Source organism: Salmo salar, chromosome 12 (assembly GCF_965601325.2).
Source record: "Salmo salar chromosome 12, fSalSal1, whole genome shotgun sequence".
NCBI classification, from domain to species: Eukaryota; Metazoa; Chordata; class Actinopteri; order Salmoniformes; family Salmonidae; genus Salmo; species Salmo salar.
Genome location: NC_138302.1, coordinates 35,420,762 through 35,440,907, shown reverse-complemented (window position 1 = coordinate 35,440,907; position 20,146 = coordinate 35,420,762). Strand labels below are relative to the sequence as shown.

The following is a 20,146-nucleotide window of genomic DNA, read 5'->3' as shown; positions in this document are numbered from 1 at the left end:
AAAGCAGGTATTCAGCAGAGTTGCGACAAGTGTTCTATAGCGAGGCTGAAAATCAGGTGTTCGAAAGGGATGAAAAATCCTACTGTTTGCGGGATAAATTATTGAGGTGCTTGACAGCCAATGAAATGAGGGATGCAAGGCAGACAGCGACCAATGGTAGAGCGGTCCGACAAGGGGAAGGCGGGATGTGAGGGGAGGAACAACCCAAACACAGGAAGTTAATGGAGGGGGTTGATGAATGGGGTTCAAAGTTCACAGTGACACCACCCCCTTGGTACCTTCAGCCTCCTGCATTTCCTCCATGTTGGTTAGGGCCTCGCCCCCAGGCTCTCGGGCCCCGGTAGGGAGGTCTTGCCCCCCCACAGCAGGGCTGGGGGCCTCTGTTGCGGGGAGGGTGGGTTGTGGAGCCAGAAGATCAGGCTTACTCCCCTCAGGGATGGCGCCCTCACCAGTAGAGGGAGCCAGCTCAGCTACAATCACAGTCGCAGATATTCAGAATTTGGCAAACTATGCTACATGTTGAAAACATTCTAACTCCATTCAAATGTGCATTCTCGCTAGAATGTAATTATCTTGGAACTTTTGGTGCCAAGATGGCTGCCAATAAAAATTACACATTTCAAACAGAATTGGTCAAAGTGTATGTATCAGACTGTGTGGAATATGCACAACAAGCACTTCCAGCGTGTATATATAGAAGATGCAGTATTGTAATAAGACTAGCAGGCATTGAGTAAAACTTGGTGTGAGTATGCTTATTACAGAGGGGTTATCAGCAGTATTGCTGAAGGCATTGTTTTAAGATGACAAAGTGGTCTCCGATGTGTTGACAAGCAACACAAGGGATTTCTAATTGGCTCAGAAAGAGAAGAGCGCTGTGGGAAACAGATCAATAATTAATTAGGCCTTCGTCGCTCTTTATCAAGACACAGTAATATCAAACAGGCCGTAGAGCCTGTAGAACCACGATGTAGCAGTAGCTGTAGTTAGATGGTGTGTGTGTGTCTCTTACCTGTAATGGTGGTCCCCTCCTTGGTGGCCTGGTCATTGTCCTTCTCAGCCTTACCCTCCCCTGCTCCCTCCTCGTCTCCCTTCTTCTCGAGGTCATCAGTCTTCTCCTTGGGCTCTCCCCCCTCCGTCTCATCCTCCTTCCGGAGAGTTTTCTGCGCCTCTGCCTTCTCCCTCTCCTCGGCCGCCCGGCGCTTCACCTCCTCCAGCTCCTCCTCCTGCTTGGCCCTCAACCGGTCCAGGATCTCCTCTGGAGAAGGGAGAGGACACAGATTGATTGATACATTTAATTGATTAGATAATTAAAATACATATTATGTATGTCTAAATGTTTAATTGTGGGAAAACTAAAAATCTTTAAAACGTTCAGCCAAAAATATCAAACAACTAGCAGTATATAGACTAAACACTATCAAGGACAACACAATCAAATCTGAGTGATTAGAGAATGGTGGTCAGTCAGGTAGAATTTGAAACCAGCAGGACAGCAGAAATCAAGGCGCTGCGTTACGCACCCCTGAGCTACACCTTGACGGTCTCATACGGTCTGAGCATAAACTACTGTTTTATTGACTAGCCTATAAAACAGTTATAACTCAAAGCATTGTTCGTATTCTCGCCAGCAAGTGATGGTGAGTAGAGCCAGTCAGCCTATGCATTCGCTATAGCTTCATCCCACACTGACAGAGAATGCTAAAATCGATACGTCTTATGATTTGACCACGGTGCAATCAAACTAGAGGTCGACCGATTATGATTTTTCAAAGCTGGTACCGATTATTGGAGGACCAAAAAAAACCAATACCGATTAAATCAGCCGATTTTTCTATATATATACACACGCACTGCTCAAAAAAATAAAGGGAACACTTAAACAACACATCCTAGATCTGAATGAAAGAAATAATCTTAAAAAATACTTTTTTCTTTACATAGTTGAATGTGCTGACAACAAAATCACACAAAAATAATCAATGGAAATCCAATTTATCAACCCATGGAGGTCTGGATTTGGAGTCACACTCAAAATTAAAGTGGAAAACCACACTACAGGCTGATCCAACTTTGATGTAATGTCCTTAAAACAAGTCAAAATGAGGCTCAGTAGCGTGTGTGGCCTCCACGTGCCTGTATGACCTCCCTACAACGCCTGGGCATGCTCCTGATGAGGTGGCAGATGGTCTCCTGAGGGATCTCCTCCCAGACCTGGACTAAAGCATCCGCCAACTCCTGGACAGTCTGTGGTGCAACGTGGCGTTGTTGGATGGAGCGAGACATGATGTCCCAGATGAGCTCAATTGGATTCAGGTCTGGGGAACGGGCGGGCCAGTCCATAGCATCAATGCCTTCCTCTTGCAGGAACTGCTGACACACTCCAGCCACATGAGGTCTAGCATTGTCTTGCATTAGGAGGAACCCAGGGCCAACCGCACCAGCATATGGTCTCACAAGGGGTCTGAGGATCTCATCTCGGTACCTAATGGCAGTCAGGCTACCTCTGGCGAGCACATGGAGGGCTGTGCGGCCCCCCAAAGAAATGCCTCCCCACACCATGACTGACCCACCGCCAAACCGGTCATGCTGGAGGATGTTGCAGGCAGCAGAACGTTCTCCACGGCGTCTCCAGACTCTGTCACGTCTGTCACATGTGCTCAGTGTGAACCTGCTTTCATCTGTGAAGAGCACAGGGCGCCAGTGGCGAATTTGCCAATCTTGGTGTTCTCTGGCAAATGCCAAACATCCTGCACGGTGTTGGGCTGTAAGCACAACCCCCACCTGTGGACGTCGGGCCCTCATGGAGTCTGTTTCTGACCGTTTGAGCAGACACATGCAAATTTGTGGCCTGCTGGAGGTCATTTTGCAGGGCTCTGGCAGTGCTTCTCCTGCTCCTCCTTGCACAAAGGCGGAGGTAGCGGTCCTGCTGCTGGGTTGTTGCCCTCCTACGGCCTCCTCCACGTCTCCTGATGTACTGGCCTGTCTCCTGGTAGCGCCTCCATGCTTTGGACACTACGCTGACAGACATAGCAAACCTTCTTGCCACAGCTCGCATTGATGTGCCATCCTGGATGAGCTGCACTACCTGAGCCACTTGTGTGGGTTGTAGACTCCGTCGCATGCTACCACTAGAGTGAAAGCACCGCCAGCATTCAAAAGTGACCAAAACATCAGCCAGGAAGCATAGAAACTGAGAAGTGGTCTGTGGTCCCCACCTGCAGAACCACTCCTTTATTGGGGGTGTCTTGCTAATTGCCTATAATTTCCACCTGTTGTCTATTCCATTTGCACAACAGCATGTGAAATTTATTGTCAATCAGTGTTGCTTCCTAAGTGGACAGTTTGATTTCACAGAACTGTGATTGACTTGGAGTTACATTGTGTTGTTTAAGTGTTACCTTTATTTTTTTTTAGCAGTACACATATATATACACATACATACACATATATATACATACATACACATACATACACATATATATATATATAGACATATATATATATATATATATATATATATATATACATACACACATATATATATACATACACATACACACACACACACACACACACACACACACACACACACACACACACACACACACACACACACACACACACACACACACACACACACACACACACACACACACACACACACACACACACACACACACACACACACACACACACACACACACACAGTGAGGGAAAAAAGTATTTGATCCCCTGCTGATTTTGTACGTTTGCCCACTGACAAAGAAATGATCAGTCTATAATTTTAATGGTAGGTTTATTTGAACAGTGAGAGACAGAATAACAACAAAAAAATCCAGAAAACGCATGTCAAAAATGTTATAAAATTACTTGCATTTTAATGAGGGAAATAAGTATTTGACCCCTCTGCAAAACATGACTTCGTACTTGGTGGCAAAACACTTGTTGGCAATCACAGAGGTCAGACGTTTCTTGTAGTTGGCCACCAGGTTTGCACACATCTCAGGAGGGATTTTGTCCCACTCCTCTTTGCAAATCTTCTACAAGTCATTACAGTTGAGGCTGACATTTGGCAACTCGAATCTTCAGCTCCCTCCACAGATTTTCTATGGGATGAAGGTCTGGAGACTGGCTAGGCCACTCCAGGACCTTAATGTGCTTCTTCTTGAGCCACTCCTTTGTTGCCTTGGCCGTGTGTTTTGGGTCATTGTCATGCTGGAATACCCATCCACGACCCATTTTCAATGCCCTGGCTGAGGGAAGGAGGTTCTCACCCAAGATTTGACGGTACATGGCCCCGTCCATTGTCCCTTTGATGCGGTGAAGTTGTCCTGTCCCCTTAGCAGAAAAACACCCCCAAAGCATAATGTTTCCACCTCCATGTTTGACGGTGGGGATGGTGTTCTTGGGGTCATAGGCAGCATTCCTCCTCCAAACACAGCGAGTTTATTATATATAAACTCGATGTGTTTGTGAAATACGGAACCGTATATATATATATATATATATATACGGTTACATATATATATTATATATATATAATGACAATTACAACAATACCGAATTAACACTTTTATTTTAACTTAATATAATACATCAATAAAATCAATTTAGTCTTAAATAAATAATGAAACATTGGTTGAACATTGGTTCAATTTGGTTTAAATAATGCAAAAACAAAGTGTTGGAGAACAAAGTAAAAGTGCAATATTTGCCATGTAAAGAAGCTAACGTTTAAGTTCCTTGCTCAGAACATGAGAACATATGAAAGCTGGTGGATCCTTTTAACATGAGTCTTCAATATTCCCAGGTAAGAAGTTTTAGGTTGTAGTTATTATAGGACTATTTATCTCTATACCATTTGTATTTCATATACCTTTGACTATTGGATGTTCTTATAGGCACTTTAGTACTGCCAGCCTAATCTCGGGAGTTCATAGGCTCGAAGTCATAAACAGCGCAATGCTTGAAGCACAGCGAAGAGCTGCTGGCAAATGCAGGAAAGTGCTGTTTGAATGAATGCTTACGAACCTGCTGCTGCCTACCACCGCTCAGTCAGACTGCTCTATCAAATACCAAATCATAGACTTAATTATAATATAATAAACACACAGTAATACGAGCCTTAGGTCATTAATATGGTCAAATCCGGAAACTATCATTTCGAAAAGAAAACGTTTATTCTTTCTGTGAAATACGGAACCGTTCCGTATTTTATCTAACGGGTGGCATCCCTAAGTCTAAATATTGCTGTTACATTGCACAACCTTCAATGTTATGTCGTAATTATGTACAATTCTGGCAAATTAATAATGGTCTTTATTAGGAAGAAATGGTCTTCACACAGTTCGCAAAGAGCAAGGCAGCCCAAACTGCTTAATATACCCTGACTCTGTTGCACAGAACGCAAGAGAAGTGACACAATTTCCGTAGTTAAAAGAAATTCATGTTAGCAGGCAATATTAACTAAATATGCAGGTTTAAAAATATATACTTGTGTATTGATTTTAAGAAAGGCATTGATGTTTATGGTTAGGTACACATTGGTGCAACGACAGTGCTTTTTTTTGCGAATGCGCTTGTTAAATCATCACTCGTTTTGCAAAGTAGGCTTTGATTTGATGATAAATTAACAGGCACCGCATCGATTATACGCAATGCAGGACAAGCTACATAAACTAGTAATATCATCAACTATGTGTAGTTAACTAGTGATTATGTTAAGATTGTTTGTTTTTATAAGATAAGTTTAATGCTAGCTAGCAACTTACCTTGGCTCCTTGCTGCACTCACGTAACAGGTAGTCAGCCTGCCATGCAGTCTACTCGTGGAGTGCAATGTAATTGGCCATAATCGGTGTCCAAAAATGCAGATTACCGATTGTTATGAAAACTTGAAATCGGCCCTAATTAAATCGGCCATTCCAATTAATCGGTCGACCTCTAAATCAAACATTCAAACCTATGCTTGAAAGCTTGCTACCGACTGTGCTTTTCTCTGGGTTATACTATAGGAATGGCCATGTAGTCTGTCTGGGAATGAGCACATTAGCACCCAGCTGTGCTTTGAATTGAACACCGCCTCAAAATGAGACTTATCTGAAATGATAGCCGCATAGTGAGAAATTGTCACGGCTTATACAACTGCCCAATGCGGTAAAACAAAGAAATTAGCCTGTATTAATGTGTGACTTCCACTCTATGGCAGGAAGAAATTTAAGTCGTACTCTGTGATGAAGCAGGTTATTTAATATTTTGAGGGGGAAGGTTGGAATGGTGACAAAGAAAAACGGGTTGTTTCAGGCATCAATGATAACCTACTTCCTCTGTCATTTGTCACTGGACAGCGTGTATGTGTGGGTGGTGGAGAAGCCTTGACAGCAGCCTAAAGTGTCTTCCTAGGGGGGCCAGTCTGGGATCGCTCTCCCAATGCCAGTGTCTTATGGCGTGTGGGTGTGTGTGGTGTGTTTGTCTATGTGCATGTGAGAGAGAAAGTGCTCTTTCAGACATAATGTGATTTCCACAGTGCAGGAGCCGGTCGTAAGTAGACTCACTGGTGAGATTTCAAACCATTCATTCTCAACGGGAGGCACACCAACAGAGAACTTGATCTCAGTCTGTGTCCGAGTCCATCACAATTGCAGTTACAAAAGCCTGGTCCCAGATCTGTTTATAGTCTCTAACAAAGTCCTACGGTCATTGCCATGTCAAACATAAACAGATCTAGGACTAGGCTACAGATACAAGTCCCAATCTAAAAAGCCTCAGCAATAGCATACATAGCCTAATAGCTGTTACAACAGCTTCCTATTATTGTCGTCACCTCGAGACCACTGATAGGTAAAAGGATCGGATAGCCTTAACACCCTATCACATTCAACCATCCCATTTGTTCTTTCATCAGATCAGTTGTCATGATGGAGAGGAGGAAACTGTTTGGAGCCCAGCCAAACTGGGACTAGAGAGTAAAGTTATGTCATGGAATGGCTGTAATGGTTCCTACGGACCTTCAACATGACTGAGTAGTATTCACTTAACTGGGGGAGGGCGAGAGGGAGGAAGGAGGGAGAGAGAGAGAGAGAGAGAGAGAGAGCGAGCGAGCAAGAGAGATCGAGGGAGAATGAGAGATGAGAGAAAGAGGGGCAGAGAGAAAGAGAGCAAGCAGGATAAAAAGAGATAGATGGAGAGGGAGACAGACTGGGCAGAGGAGGAGTCATTGGCAGGCTCTCTGGTGTTAGACAATGGAGCTCCTCACACTCTCAGAGCCAGGGACCTTTGGCTCAGCTGGACTGTCTTGGCTAACTTGGCTACGTATAGAAGACAGGAGGACACCCAGCACAGCCATGTCCCTCCTCGTCTTCCATCTCCCTCGCTTTCTTTCTGTCACCTTTCTCTCTCCTCTATCTCCGTCATTCTTTCTCCATCTCTTTCCTCCCCTTTCTTGACCTTTTGCCTCCATATTCTTCCACTGTTCCTCAACTTCACCCCACCAATGACTGTTGCTTCTCTATCCGACCATCTCTCGCTCTCCCCCTTACCCTCTCTCTCTGCCTCAGAGGCATTCAGTCCTGCTATCTTGGACCTCCTCCCAGTGAAGCCTGCTGGAGCAGTGCCACAGCCCCCAGAGCCTACAGCCAGGCCAAGCCAGCACAGGAGGAGATAGAGGCACTCAAACACAACCAGCCAGCCAACCTGCCACTGCCCCACTGATTAAGGTCTACTTACCCAAATAGGAGGGGTTTGGAAATATTTAGGATATTGCTTTGGGAAGGCAGTGGTAAATCCACTATGATAATCTGACAGAGGCTGGTGGGAGAGGGACAGCAGTATGCTAGTCACATACATTAGTGCTTTTTGAGGTCGGTTCGATTATCAACATTTTTTAATGATTTTTTTTCCTTTCAATTATTTTTTTTAAACATTAAATGCACTATGTGGGTTGAATGCTGCAGCAACAGAATAAAACATTTTACATTTACATTTGAGTCATTTAGCAGACGCTCTTATCCAGAGTGACTTACAGTAGTGAATACATACATTTCATACATTTTCTTTTATTATTATTATTTTTTTTTTTGTACTGGCCCCCCGTGGGAATCGAACCCACAACCCTGGCGTTGCACACACCATGCTGGCGTTGCAAACACCATGCTGGCGTTGCAAACACCATGCTCTACCAACTGAGCCACAGTTGATGAATAAAAGTCCCACGATGGTAGTGACTGCCAATGACTTATTAACCATCAGCTGTTCACATTACTTTATTTAAATATTTCAGTCGTTGTGTATTACAACTTTATTATTTAATTCAAAGTCATCATCTCATCTCTATAAAACTGCTACCTATGCTGACTGACAAAATCATTATTTTAGTAGTTCTTCAAAGTAAATAAGGCATACTTTTATGACTGCTGAATACCAACTATCAATCACTTAGATCATACATTTTCTTCTCTCTTCAGTAGCACGCGGTAAAAGAAACAGACAGGACAAGTAGTTGTGCAATGGATTATGGTCATCGTAGTTAATTATAATTTTTTCTGCGCTAAACAATGTAGAACACTGGCCTGTTAGAAACTACAACTCCCTACTTCATCGGACAGTTCGGGCATGATGTGATTTATCTCTAGAGAAACTGCAGCACGATGTGCACATTGAGCTCACAGAAAAAAACGGAACAAATTGGAATTAAAATAATGGAACTGACATGGTGAATTAGTTGTTTTTAAAAACAAAAAAATGACCCACAACACTACCATATATGGACTACTATATCTAGAGCCTTACATGATGTGCACATCCCTCCTAACAAACATGCACACACACACACAAAATGCTAATGTACACAACTTGCATGAGTCATAACTGTAAAACCCATACACACACACCCAATACCATGGATCTGAACTGAGTAAGTGTGTGTGTGTGTGTGTGTGTGTGTGTGTGTGTGTGTGTGTGTGTGCGCTGCCGTGTAGATCAGCGCCCTCACATTACCAACACAGAGACATTTAGAGGTGCAGCCGTGGGCAGGAGGCAATCTGCAGCCTCGTTGGAACCAACCGAACAGAGAAAATGATGCCAATGATGAATATCAACAAAAGACAGAGCGGAACTGCGTCCCAAAAGGCACCCGGTCAAAAGTAGTGCACTACATTTGCCATTTTGGGACACAGTCAGAGTAAGTGTTTGCTCATCACTTAACACCATTCATTCACCATAGGGGAAGAATTGAAAGGGGAATAGAGTAATAGACTAGTAGTTCTCTCCAAACCACTGAGCATTGTCAAGAGGCAAAACCAATGACTGATGGAAATGACAGAGTGGCCCAATTCAGAGAGATTGATAATCTATTCCATTGAGGCAGGCATTGCTGTAATTGTGCTCCTTTCCCTCAGACGGGCAACAGCCAAACAACCAATCATTGATTTTATTTGTCAGAGTCAAACGCTAATTACTGGAAGTACCCGCTCTTGACTATGTGTGCATCCCAAATGGCATCCTATTCACTTTATAGTGCACTTCTTTTGACCAGAGTCCTATGGGGCCTGGTCAAAAGTAGTGCACTACATAGGGAATAGGGTGCCATTTAGGACACACCATTTTTAGGACACACACAACCAAACTGTCTTATTTGAAGAAAAAGCCTAAACTTACTTTATAATGTAAAAACAAATACATAACAGCTTTACCCTACCAAACTGTGCTCAAAATTCATTGGGGTCTCAATAGATTCAATGTAAAGCTTTCACCCATCCAATGATAGTAACACAATGATAGACTTCAAAAGGAAGGAAACAATAGGATGTGTACTATGGGGAATGTAAGGTTAGTTATCTAACAACGTACAGAGAGCTGCATTCAATAGGCACCTTGTCAGTGTGTAATACCGGTAGTTTAATAGTAAATAACTACGCAAACAACTGGTAAAACCTTCTTCTGAAATGACTGTAAATGACAATACTAGTCCTAGAATAAATAAGAAAAAAAATCCCCAAACCTGTGTGTGTGTGTACCCTACGCCTCGTTCAGTAGGTAAACGTTGCAGAAATGCCATTAATAGAGATTTTTATTCTACTTTATTCAACATGTCAGATAGGGCATGTTTGTTCTACATAACCTACATCTATCTGAATGTGTCCACATCTCTTACCGTTGGCAGCGGTGAGGAAGCACTTGTTGACGCCGCGGGCCTTGTTGGTGAGCTCCTCGGTGATGTCCATGTGCGTGTGCACCTCGTCCCTGATCTCCTCCAGCGTGGCGTACAGGTGGGCCTCCCAGTAGCCCTTGTCCAGGCAGTCAATCAGCTCAGCCAGCTGCACCTTGGTGCTGTAGTACCAGATGGTCTTGTCCTCCTGCTCGCCGTCCTCCTCACTGGGGTGGAGGAAGTGAGCGAGACACCGGTGGAGGGGGTGGAGAGAAAAAGAGGAGGGGAGTGAGATAAGAGGGAGATGGCGGGACAGGGAAGGAGAGAATATGGGAGACGGAGAGGGATAGAATAAGAGAGAAAGAGAGGATGGAGAAAGAGATCAATGTCTTTGATTAATTGATGCCATCATCAAATGACGAGCAGTAGAACGAAGAACATTTAAGCAGACACCTGCCATTGTAAATTGTCCATTGTAAGGACATAGTACTGTCAACTATTTAATACATGCGTCTTCTATGGTGCCAGTTTTCCTTAAAAGGGCCATTCTGCCACTTTACAAACTCATATTCATTATCTCCAGCACCATACGGGTGTCTAGATATGTGAAAACGGTGTGTTTCTATGATCTGTGGTTGCAAAGATAAGAAGGTCCTAAATGCTTCTCTGTGTCATCACAAGGTAGGATTAAAAGTAAGAAAATCTGTGATTTTCAAAACCTGAAACGAGTTTCAAGCCAGAGGGAGGGTATTTTATTGCTCCACGTCACCATGAATCTCATAATGTTTGAAAAATCACAATTTTTAAAATGTTTTAACTTTTGATTACGTCATCGGGTAGAATGTAGAAAATGCGCAGTTTTCACATACACTGTATGTAGACACTGCTATTGTGCTGGAGACAATGAAAGTGAGGTTGAGAAGTGGTGGAATTGTGCTTCAAGTTTTAACATCGACTTAGCTGCAATCAAGGAAAACATGATTATTGGGAAATTAAAGTTGTAAGACCTTTGAGCGCTCTAGGCATGCACAGACATAGACCCACTTCAAATATCAACAAAATGACAAAATGGACAGCTTTGTGCACAGCAGGGTCTAGGCCTGGGTCTCACTAGCATTAGGCAGTATTCCAACAATCTAGTCAGCATCCTCTCAGGATGCAAACACCCACTTGAGACACACACACACTCACTCTCTCTATGGGGATGGTGAAGATCGATTAGACTGCAACCCGGTGAAGGCCACCTTCTTGAGTGGAAGTGGCAATGAGACAGTGAAGGCTACCCCGAATCCCTCTGTTCAGGTGTGTGTGTTTGTGCGCGTACATGAGTGTGTGACACTCTCCTCTCAGGTTAAAGGAGTCTGCTACCACACCATCAGTGACTAGTGCTTAATAGCTGACGTATATGCTATCGCTTACTAATATTTGTGTGTTTACATTGTAATTATCCTTCAAACAAGTGAGGCATTGGCCTTTCTATACCTTACCAGAGAAGCTAAAAAAGTGATGTAAGCCGCTCTGGATAAAAGCGAACATTGAAGAGTGCCATCTGTCATGTAAGAAAAGCTCACAGTTTGAACATGATCACGGGTCAATTGCTTGCACTTCTGCTTCAATTTTGATTCTGGGTTAACAGTGTTTCTTCGGTGGATAACGTCAGTGCCTGATTGAAATTGACACTGTACACATAAATAAATAAGTAATGATCACTTTTATAATATATTACTGATTGTTTTGCGCTTCTGTCGTGGCTGGCTAGCTAGTGTCGGGTAACTTTAGCAACAGGGTGGAACGGCAAGAGTTAACTGTTTATATGTTAGCATAGCGATTGCTGCATTAGCCGCGAGCCTGTTAGCTAGTTGTGAACACTCCTGTGTAGATGGCTGCGCTCGTGCGGATGTCTCTCGGCTCACCCTCACTCACCCTTGAATCAGCTAGCTAGCATAGTAAGCTGTCAGCTGGTCGACATGGCTTCTTCTCAGAGCTGTGCCGTTTTAGCTTGCTTGTATAGCTAAATGAACTAATGTAAAAGCTAGTTTTTAGCCAACGTATAAACAACTATTTCACCTAGCTTGCTAGCTAGCAAGTTGGATAACAAACACTTATTTCATTAATGTAATGTTAGCTAAGCGAATAGAATGATCCTAGCTAGCTAGCCAGCTACATTTGTCAGTGGGAGATTTATTTGCTAAAATGGAGACACCTTTGAGTCAGCTAAAGATCATCTTTGCATCTACCAACTGGCAGTTAATTTACTACATGTCAACATATTTTGTGGACTAGTCCTAACATGTGGTTATGTCAGAGCAATGTGCATTATTATATCATTGTCCACTGGAAAAAACCCAAGACATCTCAAAGACCAGGCAAGAAAGTTAGATCTAAATGCTTTGTAAAAAAGCCAGTCCTAAATTGCTCCGTCCCCCATGGCCCTAACCCCTCAATGTTTGCAGACCTGTAGGGTCTGGGTAGGTAGGCTATAAGCAGTGCAATGATGGATCTCACACCTTACAGATCTGCAGAAACAAATGGTTGGGGCCAAGGGGAGGGGTAGGGAGCGGTTTGAAACCTGACTTTCCCAATCACACAGAGTTATTGGATGCTAGCCCAAGCCCAAGCCCAAGCTAGCCCAAGCTCAACATTGACAAGAGAATCTGCTCTTCCTCCCCGGAAAAGCCTGCCTGCTCCAATACCTCTGTCACAGTTAACAACTCCATTATGGCCCCTTACCAGACTGTATGAAACTCCTTCACACTCTCCACTGGCTCCCATTAGCAGTGTGCATCAAATTCAAGTCCCTGTTGCTTGCCTATAGGGTAGCAAGGCAAATCAATCCTGGCCCAATCTTTGTCAGCACTGCCAAATGTATTATTTTTCATATTGCCATTATACATGTAGCATGTCTCATAGAAGTTGCACGTCTTCTCTCCAAAAATGTTTTTATCCTGTAGCTGACCTAAGAGCACTGTTGGAGGTGCGACAGGCTGAGATACCCAGAAGGTAAACACCAACATGTAGAATTTGTAAATAATGTTTAGATCAGTGTTTCTTAAACCTGTTCCTGGGGGCCCAAAGGGGTGCACATTTTAGTTTTTGCCTTAGCACTACACATCTGATTGAAATCATCAAAGCTTGATGAGTTGATCCTTTGAATCAGCTGTGTAGTGCAAGGCCAAAAACATCTCCAAGACCAGGTAAAGGGTCAACCATAGTAGTTTGTCACCCCTGGAGCAAATTAGGTTTAAGTGCTTTGCTCAAGGGCACAGACAGATTTTTCACCTTGTCGGCTCGGGTATTCAAACCAGGGACCCTTCAGTTAGTGGCCCAACCCTCTAACCGCTAGGCTACCTAAGAAACACTGGTTTAGACAAAAGTGTCAAATACATGCCCCACATTCTTCCTCCAAAGGACCTTTCTATAGAAAGACCGGGGTAGCCATTAGCAGTTGCCTTCAACACTCACCCTTTCCTTTTAAAAAGGAGTTTGGACACTATACTCAGTTTAGTATTGCGGTCTTCATTTCACGTTGTGATGACAACGATTTTCATGTTCCTCATAGTGTCAGGACAGCAAATGGGTAACACAACAGCATCCCGTCAAAGACTGAGGTGTTTTAGGCAGGGACATTATAGACCAGGCCAAATCCTGCACAACAGCCCTAGGTGAGACAACAGCCCTAGCCCATCATCCCATCCCTCCCCTAACCCATTACCCCGTGTTTCCCAATCCGTTACTCCAAGGCCCCTAGCAATTTTTGTCCTATCACACCTGAACCCAACTAATCAATGCTTGAGAAGGGATGTCCAGGAGGATATGACATTACAGAATATTCAGATATGAATGTATTGTCTAGAACAGACAATTATCTGCCAGGTAGAATAGGAAGTTGCTATAACTATTTATTACACTGAACAAAGATATAAACGCAACATGCAACAATTTCAAAGATTTTACTGAGTTACACAAGGAAATCAGTCAATTGAAAAGCCCTATTGATTGTAGGGCAGATATAACTGTCAAAGGGATTCCTCTCGGGGCAGTTGAAAGGCCTTAATCTATAGATTTCCCATGACTGGGAATACAGATATGCATCTGTTGGTCACAGATACCTTCAAAAAAAAGGTAGGGGCGTGGATCAGAAAGCCAGTCAGTATCTGGTGTGATCACCACTCCTCTTCAATGGCTGTGCGAAGTTGATGGATATTGGTGGGAACTGGAACACAATGACGTACATGTCGATCCAGAGTATCCCAAACATGTCTGAGAAGTATGCCGACTGGGACATTTTCAGCGTCCAGGAATTGTGTACAGATCCTTGCGACATGAGGCCGTGCATTATCGTGCTGAAACATACACACTGTCTGCCATTTGCCCGGTACAGTTGAAACCGGGAACTAAATCTCCCATATGTAAAGTGTTAGTTTCATGTTTCATGAGCTGAAATAAAAGACCCCAGAAATGTTACATAAGCACAAAAAGCTTATTTCTATCAAATGTTGAACACAAATGTGTTTACATCCCTATTAGTGAGCATTTCTCCTTTGCCAAGATAATCCATCCACCTGACAGGTGTGACATATCAAGAAGCTGATTAAACAGGATTGCAATTACACAGGTGCACCTTGGGCTGGGGACAGTAAAAGGCCTCTAAAATGTGAAGTTGAGTCACACAAAACAATGCAACAGATGTCTCCAGTTTTGAGGGAGCGTGCAATTGTCATGCTAACTGCAGGAATGTCCCCCAGAGCTGTTGACAGACAATTTTATGTTAATTTCTCTACCATAAGCCACCTCCAACATCATTTTTGAAAATTTGGCAGTACGTCCAAATGACCTCACAGCCCAACCGCAGAACCTCCACATCTGGCTTCTTCACCTGCGGGATCGTCTGAGACCAGTCACCCAGACAGCTGAGGAGTATTTCTGTCTGTAATAAAGACCTTTTGTGGGGAAAAACACATTTTGATTGGCAGGGCCCGGCTTCCCAATGGGTGGGCCTATGCACTGCCAGGCCCACCCATGGCTGCGCCCCTGCCCAGTCATGTGAAATCAATAGATTAGGGCCTAATGAACTTATTTAAAATTACTGATTTCCTTATATGAACTGTAACTCAGTAAAATCTTTGAAATTATTGTATGTTGCGTTTATAACTTTGTTGAGTATAATTTTGGAGTGAGTGAACGTCTGTTTGTTGTTGTCTACTTACACCACGATGCGGCGGTCCAGGAACCAGTACTTGCGGCGGTGACGGTCATAGCCGATTGGCAGCTGGCGGATGTATGGCCGGCTCTTCTGCGCCTCCGTCACACAGTCCACCACGCCGGGCACCTTGTGTACCACGCACACCTCGCACTGCCACTCGTCCTCGGGTACCTCCACCAGCGGCGGCTTCACGCACTCCAAGTGGTAGACGGCCGAGCACGTCTCACAGCAGAGGAGGTCCCCCAGCCGGTGGCACACCCTGCAGTGGTCGTCGTACGCCACCACCCCCTCCGACATTAACTCTTCTCTAGCCAGGTTGGTGGCCAGGAACTGGTCCACGAGGAATTGAAGGACCTTAATTTTGCTCTCGAGGGGCTCGTAGGGGTACTCCTCGCCCTCCAGTAAAGGGAGCACCTGGCGGTACTCTGGGTCACTCTCGCAGTAGGCGCGCACCATCTCGGGCCAGGTCATGCCGTCGATGAAGTAGAGCGTGGAGTTGACGCTGTCCTTGAGGTCGGCAGGACCGAACGTGGTGTTGGACGTGTCCTCCTCGCGCAGGATGGCCTTGAGCAGGGCGGTGTGGGTCTCAGCCAGCAGGGTGCACTGCTCCTGGCCCGCCAGCGCCGCACAAAAGTCCTCGAAGCGGAACGGCGAGAGGCGCAGGACCGAGCCGAAGTTGCGCAGCACCTCATAGACGGCCGAGATGTTGAGGAGCTGATTGGCCGGTACCAGCAGGTCCTCTGAGGACTTGGGCAGCACCAGGGAGGGCACCTCCTTGGCCTCGAAGATGGGCGAGCGGGGCCGGTGCGGGTGTCTGCCCCTCCGGCCTGAGACAGAGAGGGATGGAGAGAGGGAGAGAGAGGGCTATACATTATGTAAATAATTAAAATCAATCAAGAGACATAAAATGGGGTCAGGAAAAAAAGGCCCTTCAATACTGAGTGCTGGACTCTGAGAAACACAACAAAAACAGGTGGAGAAACAAAGACAAAACTAGATGCATACCGAATGAGCTAAAGCAGGCAGCACAATTTCCATCAACCATAACAGCTGTCAATGTTTCTATCAAACAGGAAGGGCTTCTTATTCAACACATTTGAGTGTGTAACTATTTTGTTTGTTTATTGATAACAGCTCTGTGAATGTGTGCATTACTTTCGCTATGTCAACTTTTAAGTACAGTGTATTGGTTATAACCAACTTGTATTTTTTACCCTTCCATAAATCACATGGTTTATATAAAGCCTGAATCTCTTCTATAAACAGAATTTCTCCCTTTGGAAAGAGAACATCTGATTTACTCAGTACATTTAAAAAAAATAAAAAAATAAATCAGGTCTTAAAAATGTAAATAAGCCGACCTAGCACCTGGTACTTGAGTATTCACTGTGCAGTGGAGAATTTGGCCTTCCTTCACTCACTCTACCCTGGGCCTTCCTTCACTCACTCTACCCTGGGCCTGCTGATCTAGGGACAGCTCCCCCTGCCCATTTAATCTTATTCATTATGATCGAAAAGGCTTAACTGATCCCAGATCAGCACTTTTTATGAATATGGGCCCTGATCAAGTTCAGAATCTGAAACATAAAGCCAGGGATCCACACCCTCTGATATCAGCTAGAGTAGGTAGGTATAACAACTAATATACTGTAGTTTTAAATTAGATTTCAAACATTAGACAGGGTGTAGGCATAGATGAGGTGACATAAAAAATGACCAACAAGCACCTCTCCCCTGAGCGTGTGCCCCCAGTGAGGGCTGTGTACAAAAACCTCTGCCTTCATTCCTCCCGCACCAATGCACAGAGTCTGTGTAAGCATGTATTTGTGACTCAGCGTGATAAAATTAGTGTGTGTGATTATAGGTCATATGAAAGGCACATAAACAACTCCTTGAACAATTCAGCCATATTCACATGTTAATTGGGCCTATTTGGGGTAGGAGGTTATTTGTGTTATCAGTCACTGGGGTGCAATGGAGAGATATAATTATGATTCAAGAAATACCATGTTGTCTAGGCTGTACACATCTGTGCTTATGAGATGTGGGGCAAGTTATGAAACACATTCACAGACATTTTTAGGACGCATACCATATCAATAAATCTATAATTTTATGGAAATATTATTCTGCATTGCATTATGAACCAGCAGATCTATTCCAGGTCTACAGGAACATGTGGAATTATGATCATTTAAGATTTTAGTGACTACCATATGATATCAGAAAATATACAATAATTTATACTAATCTTATGCATAATCCTGAAAAATACAAAATGGTTCCTTAATATTGCATAAATGTTTTGAAAATGGACTACATGAAGTCCAAAGTACATGAATGACATCAATGTCACTTTCACTCATGTTTTGACATTATACAAGATCAAAACTATTGACTTTACAGTTAAACAATTATTTTTCAAAGAAGGTTACCTTTGCTCTTGTTCGTTTACATTGATAGATTGGCTTTGCTATGGTTACCGTACAATTTAGTACGTGATATAATAATGAGTTCAAGCTGCAACAGGTGAAATTAGAGCGCCTCTTTTCAAAACAAAGGGCCGCGCGATGATGTCCTGTCAAGCTGATTTGACCACAATCTCACGAAATATATCGCAACACTTGATTTTCTGAAGGAAAAAAATTGTTTAAACTAAGGGAGGGGGGATAAATTACAACTAGTTGATGAAACTGACCCTTTATTGTTTACATCTACTACAGGAACTGCATAACAGTATATTCATGCCATGCAAGGCGACAAAGTATCAAAAACGGACGCGCAGTTCTAAAACAAAAAGGTAAATCTTATCGTGATATTTTGTAGCCACATAGTGCAGCATGGCATGCTTGTTGACGATAATTGCTAAATGAATGAATGGAAAGTAGCTAAATGTTTATCTGGAACTAACGCCTAATATGTTGCATGCAAAATGGTGCAATTATGCAAATAAATAATTCCACATTACAATAATCCCCATCGTTAAATTCGTTTTCATTTTTGCCGATAGTTGCAGATTTTTTTTTTTTATAACAGAAAACATGCGAGGTGACAGTATTGTTCACTGTGCGCGAACTAGCAAACGATCACCAGAGCTCCTAAACAAAGGCCTGTTTATGAGTGCAATCTCCATTTTGAACAATGCAGCTTACTTCCCAAATGTGCTAAATAAAAACTGTAACACTTTGGCGTGCGTTTGAAAAATGCTTCTAAATTGCATTTGCAAGCAAACGTACCTGGAGTGCTGCCGTGCGTGCTATCATGGCTCCGAAAGCTGCTATCTGTACAGTAGCTAGCATCATCCTCATCTGGTAATTCTTCCAGAAAATCGGACTCATTGTCCACGGCCTCCTCTTCGTAGTCTGAGGAGGGATTCTCGTGTAAAAGTTCGTCTTCCTCCGACCTCAAACTAATATTATCCTCTTCCTCGTCGCTGTTGTCATCGTAAACCACCTTGCACAGTGGCCGTCTCCCCCTGCTGCCGCGACCACCTCTCGAACCCCTGCCTCTTCCTCTGCCCCGCGATGTCGTCGCTGCTCCAACTTTCCTCCGGCCCCTGGACGAATGGTAGTTTTCTCTCCGATGAATTTCTGTATCGCCGGTATCCACCACTGAACCCCGTCCGCGGCCACGTCCTCGGCCCCTTCCCCTACCACGGCTACCTCTCCCTCTCCCTCTTGAACCGCGAACTGGCCCAGCGGAAACCTCCTGCATCTCCGCTGCCTGTTTGGGCGGCCTTCCTCTTCTCCCTCGCATTGTAGCAGATGTATTATTTTTAATTTCAATTTTGGCGCGCGACTAGTCCACACAAACCCGAGAAAACGGGCAACCTCGGAAACCCTAACCAACGTTGCGATAGTCTCAATTAGCCCCACCAAGCCCCGGGCTCAATTTTTAGTAGAATGTTCAAATAGAATGGCCGGCGTCCCGCTTTAGGTCGCCTGCAGTCGCCATTTTTCTTCGGATCTCTCCCTCCACTGAAAACAGACAGCAGGCCCTGTATGGAGGTCACGTGACTACTATTCCACAGTCGACGCATTTAGTTCAGAAAATGTGTTATCCATGCAAACGTGATGCCCCCACGATTGTTTATTTACGTTCGCTTGTCACGTCAATTCATACAAATCAAGAATATATCGATTTATTACAATGTAAAAGCGTTGTCAATTTGCAGTTGACGTCGTCATTCTAGCCAGAATGTAAGCAAGCATACGTTGTCGGCCACAGGAAAGATCAGTATCATGAAACCAAGTTGTTTCAGAGTTAGAGCAAATATTATCACATATTAGGCAGAAGTTCACTATATGTCAACATTTAAATCATGTAGTTATTGGTAGTTGATTTGTTGTTGTTATCAAAGAGACTCCATTTGTAATTTTGATGCAGTTATTCGATTCACTTATTTTAATGGCAAACAATACTCATAAGATATTGTATTGGATAATTGTATGCATTTATACATTGTGTTTACTTATTGATGCACACAGTGGAAATTATGAAGAGGTCATTCAACATTCTAGATCAGAGCGTATAACATCAGAACAGTTCCATCACCATGGAATGATGGTGACATAACCTACCAATGCAGCAGTTGTGGTGCAACACTGTTTCTTTTTTTTCTCTTTGTTGCTACAATGTTTCCTAAATCCCTCTCTTATGATAGGGCCTAGCTACATGATGTTTAATTGCAGTCTGTGGTTTATGTACTCAAATGTAGCCTATTTAGATAAGGCCTACTATGTCCAGTGTACTGGTGCCTGCTCACTGTAGTATGTCTATGCCAAGGCTTTTCTCTTT

The 20,146-nt window shown here is 43.7% G+C and overlaps 1 protein-coding gene across 5 annotated transcripts in view; it reads right to left on the bottom strand.

The window, feature by feature from the left end:
• LOC106564864 (nucleosome-remodeling factor subunit BPTF) overlaps positions 1–19,351 on the bottom strand; it is a 59,313-nt gene extending 39,962 nt beyond the window's left edge. For 3 of the 5 annotated variants that reach the window (XM_014131336.3, XM_014131334.3, XM_014131335.3), the window contains exons 1-5: positions 18,586–19,350; positions 15,354–16,176; positions 10,153–10,373; positions 1,013–1,258; positions 279–470 (exon numbers count right to left, since the gene is read on the bottom strand). In XM_014131336.3, coding sequence (XP_013986811.1) covers positions 279–470; positions 1,013–1,258; positions 10,153–10,373; positions 15,354–16,176; positions 18,586–19,105 — 2,002 coding nt within the window. In that variant the 5' untranslated portion in view covers positions 19,106–19,350. Of the gene's footprint in view, positions 1–278; positions 471–1,012; positions 1,259–10,152; positions 10,374–15,353; positions 16,177–18,585 lie in introns of all 5 variants that reach the window. The other 2 variants (XM_014131333.3, XM_014131337.3) reach the window with 2 other exon arrangements.
• Positions 19,352–20,146: the final 795 nt, after the last annotated feature.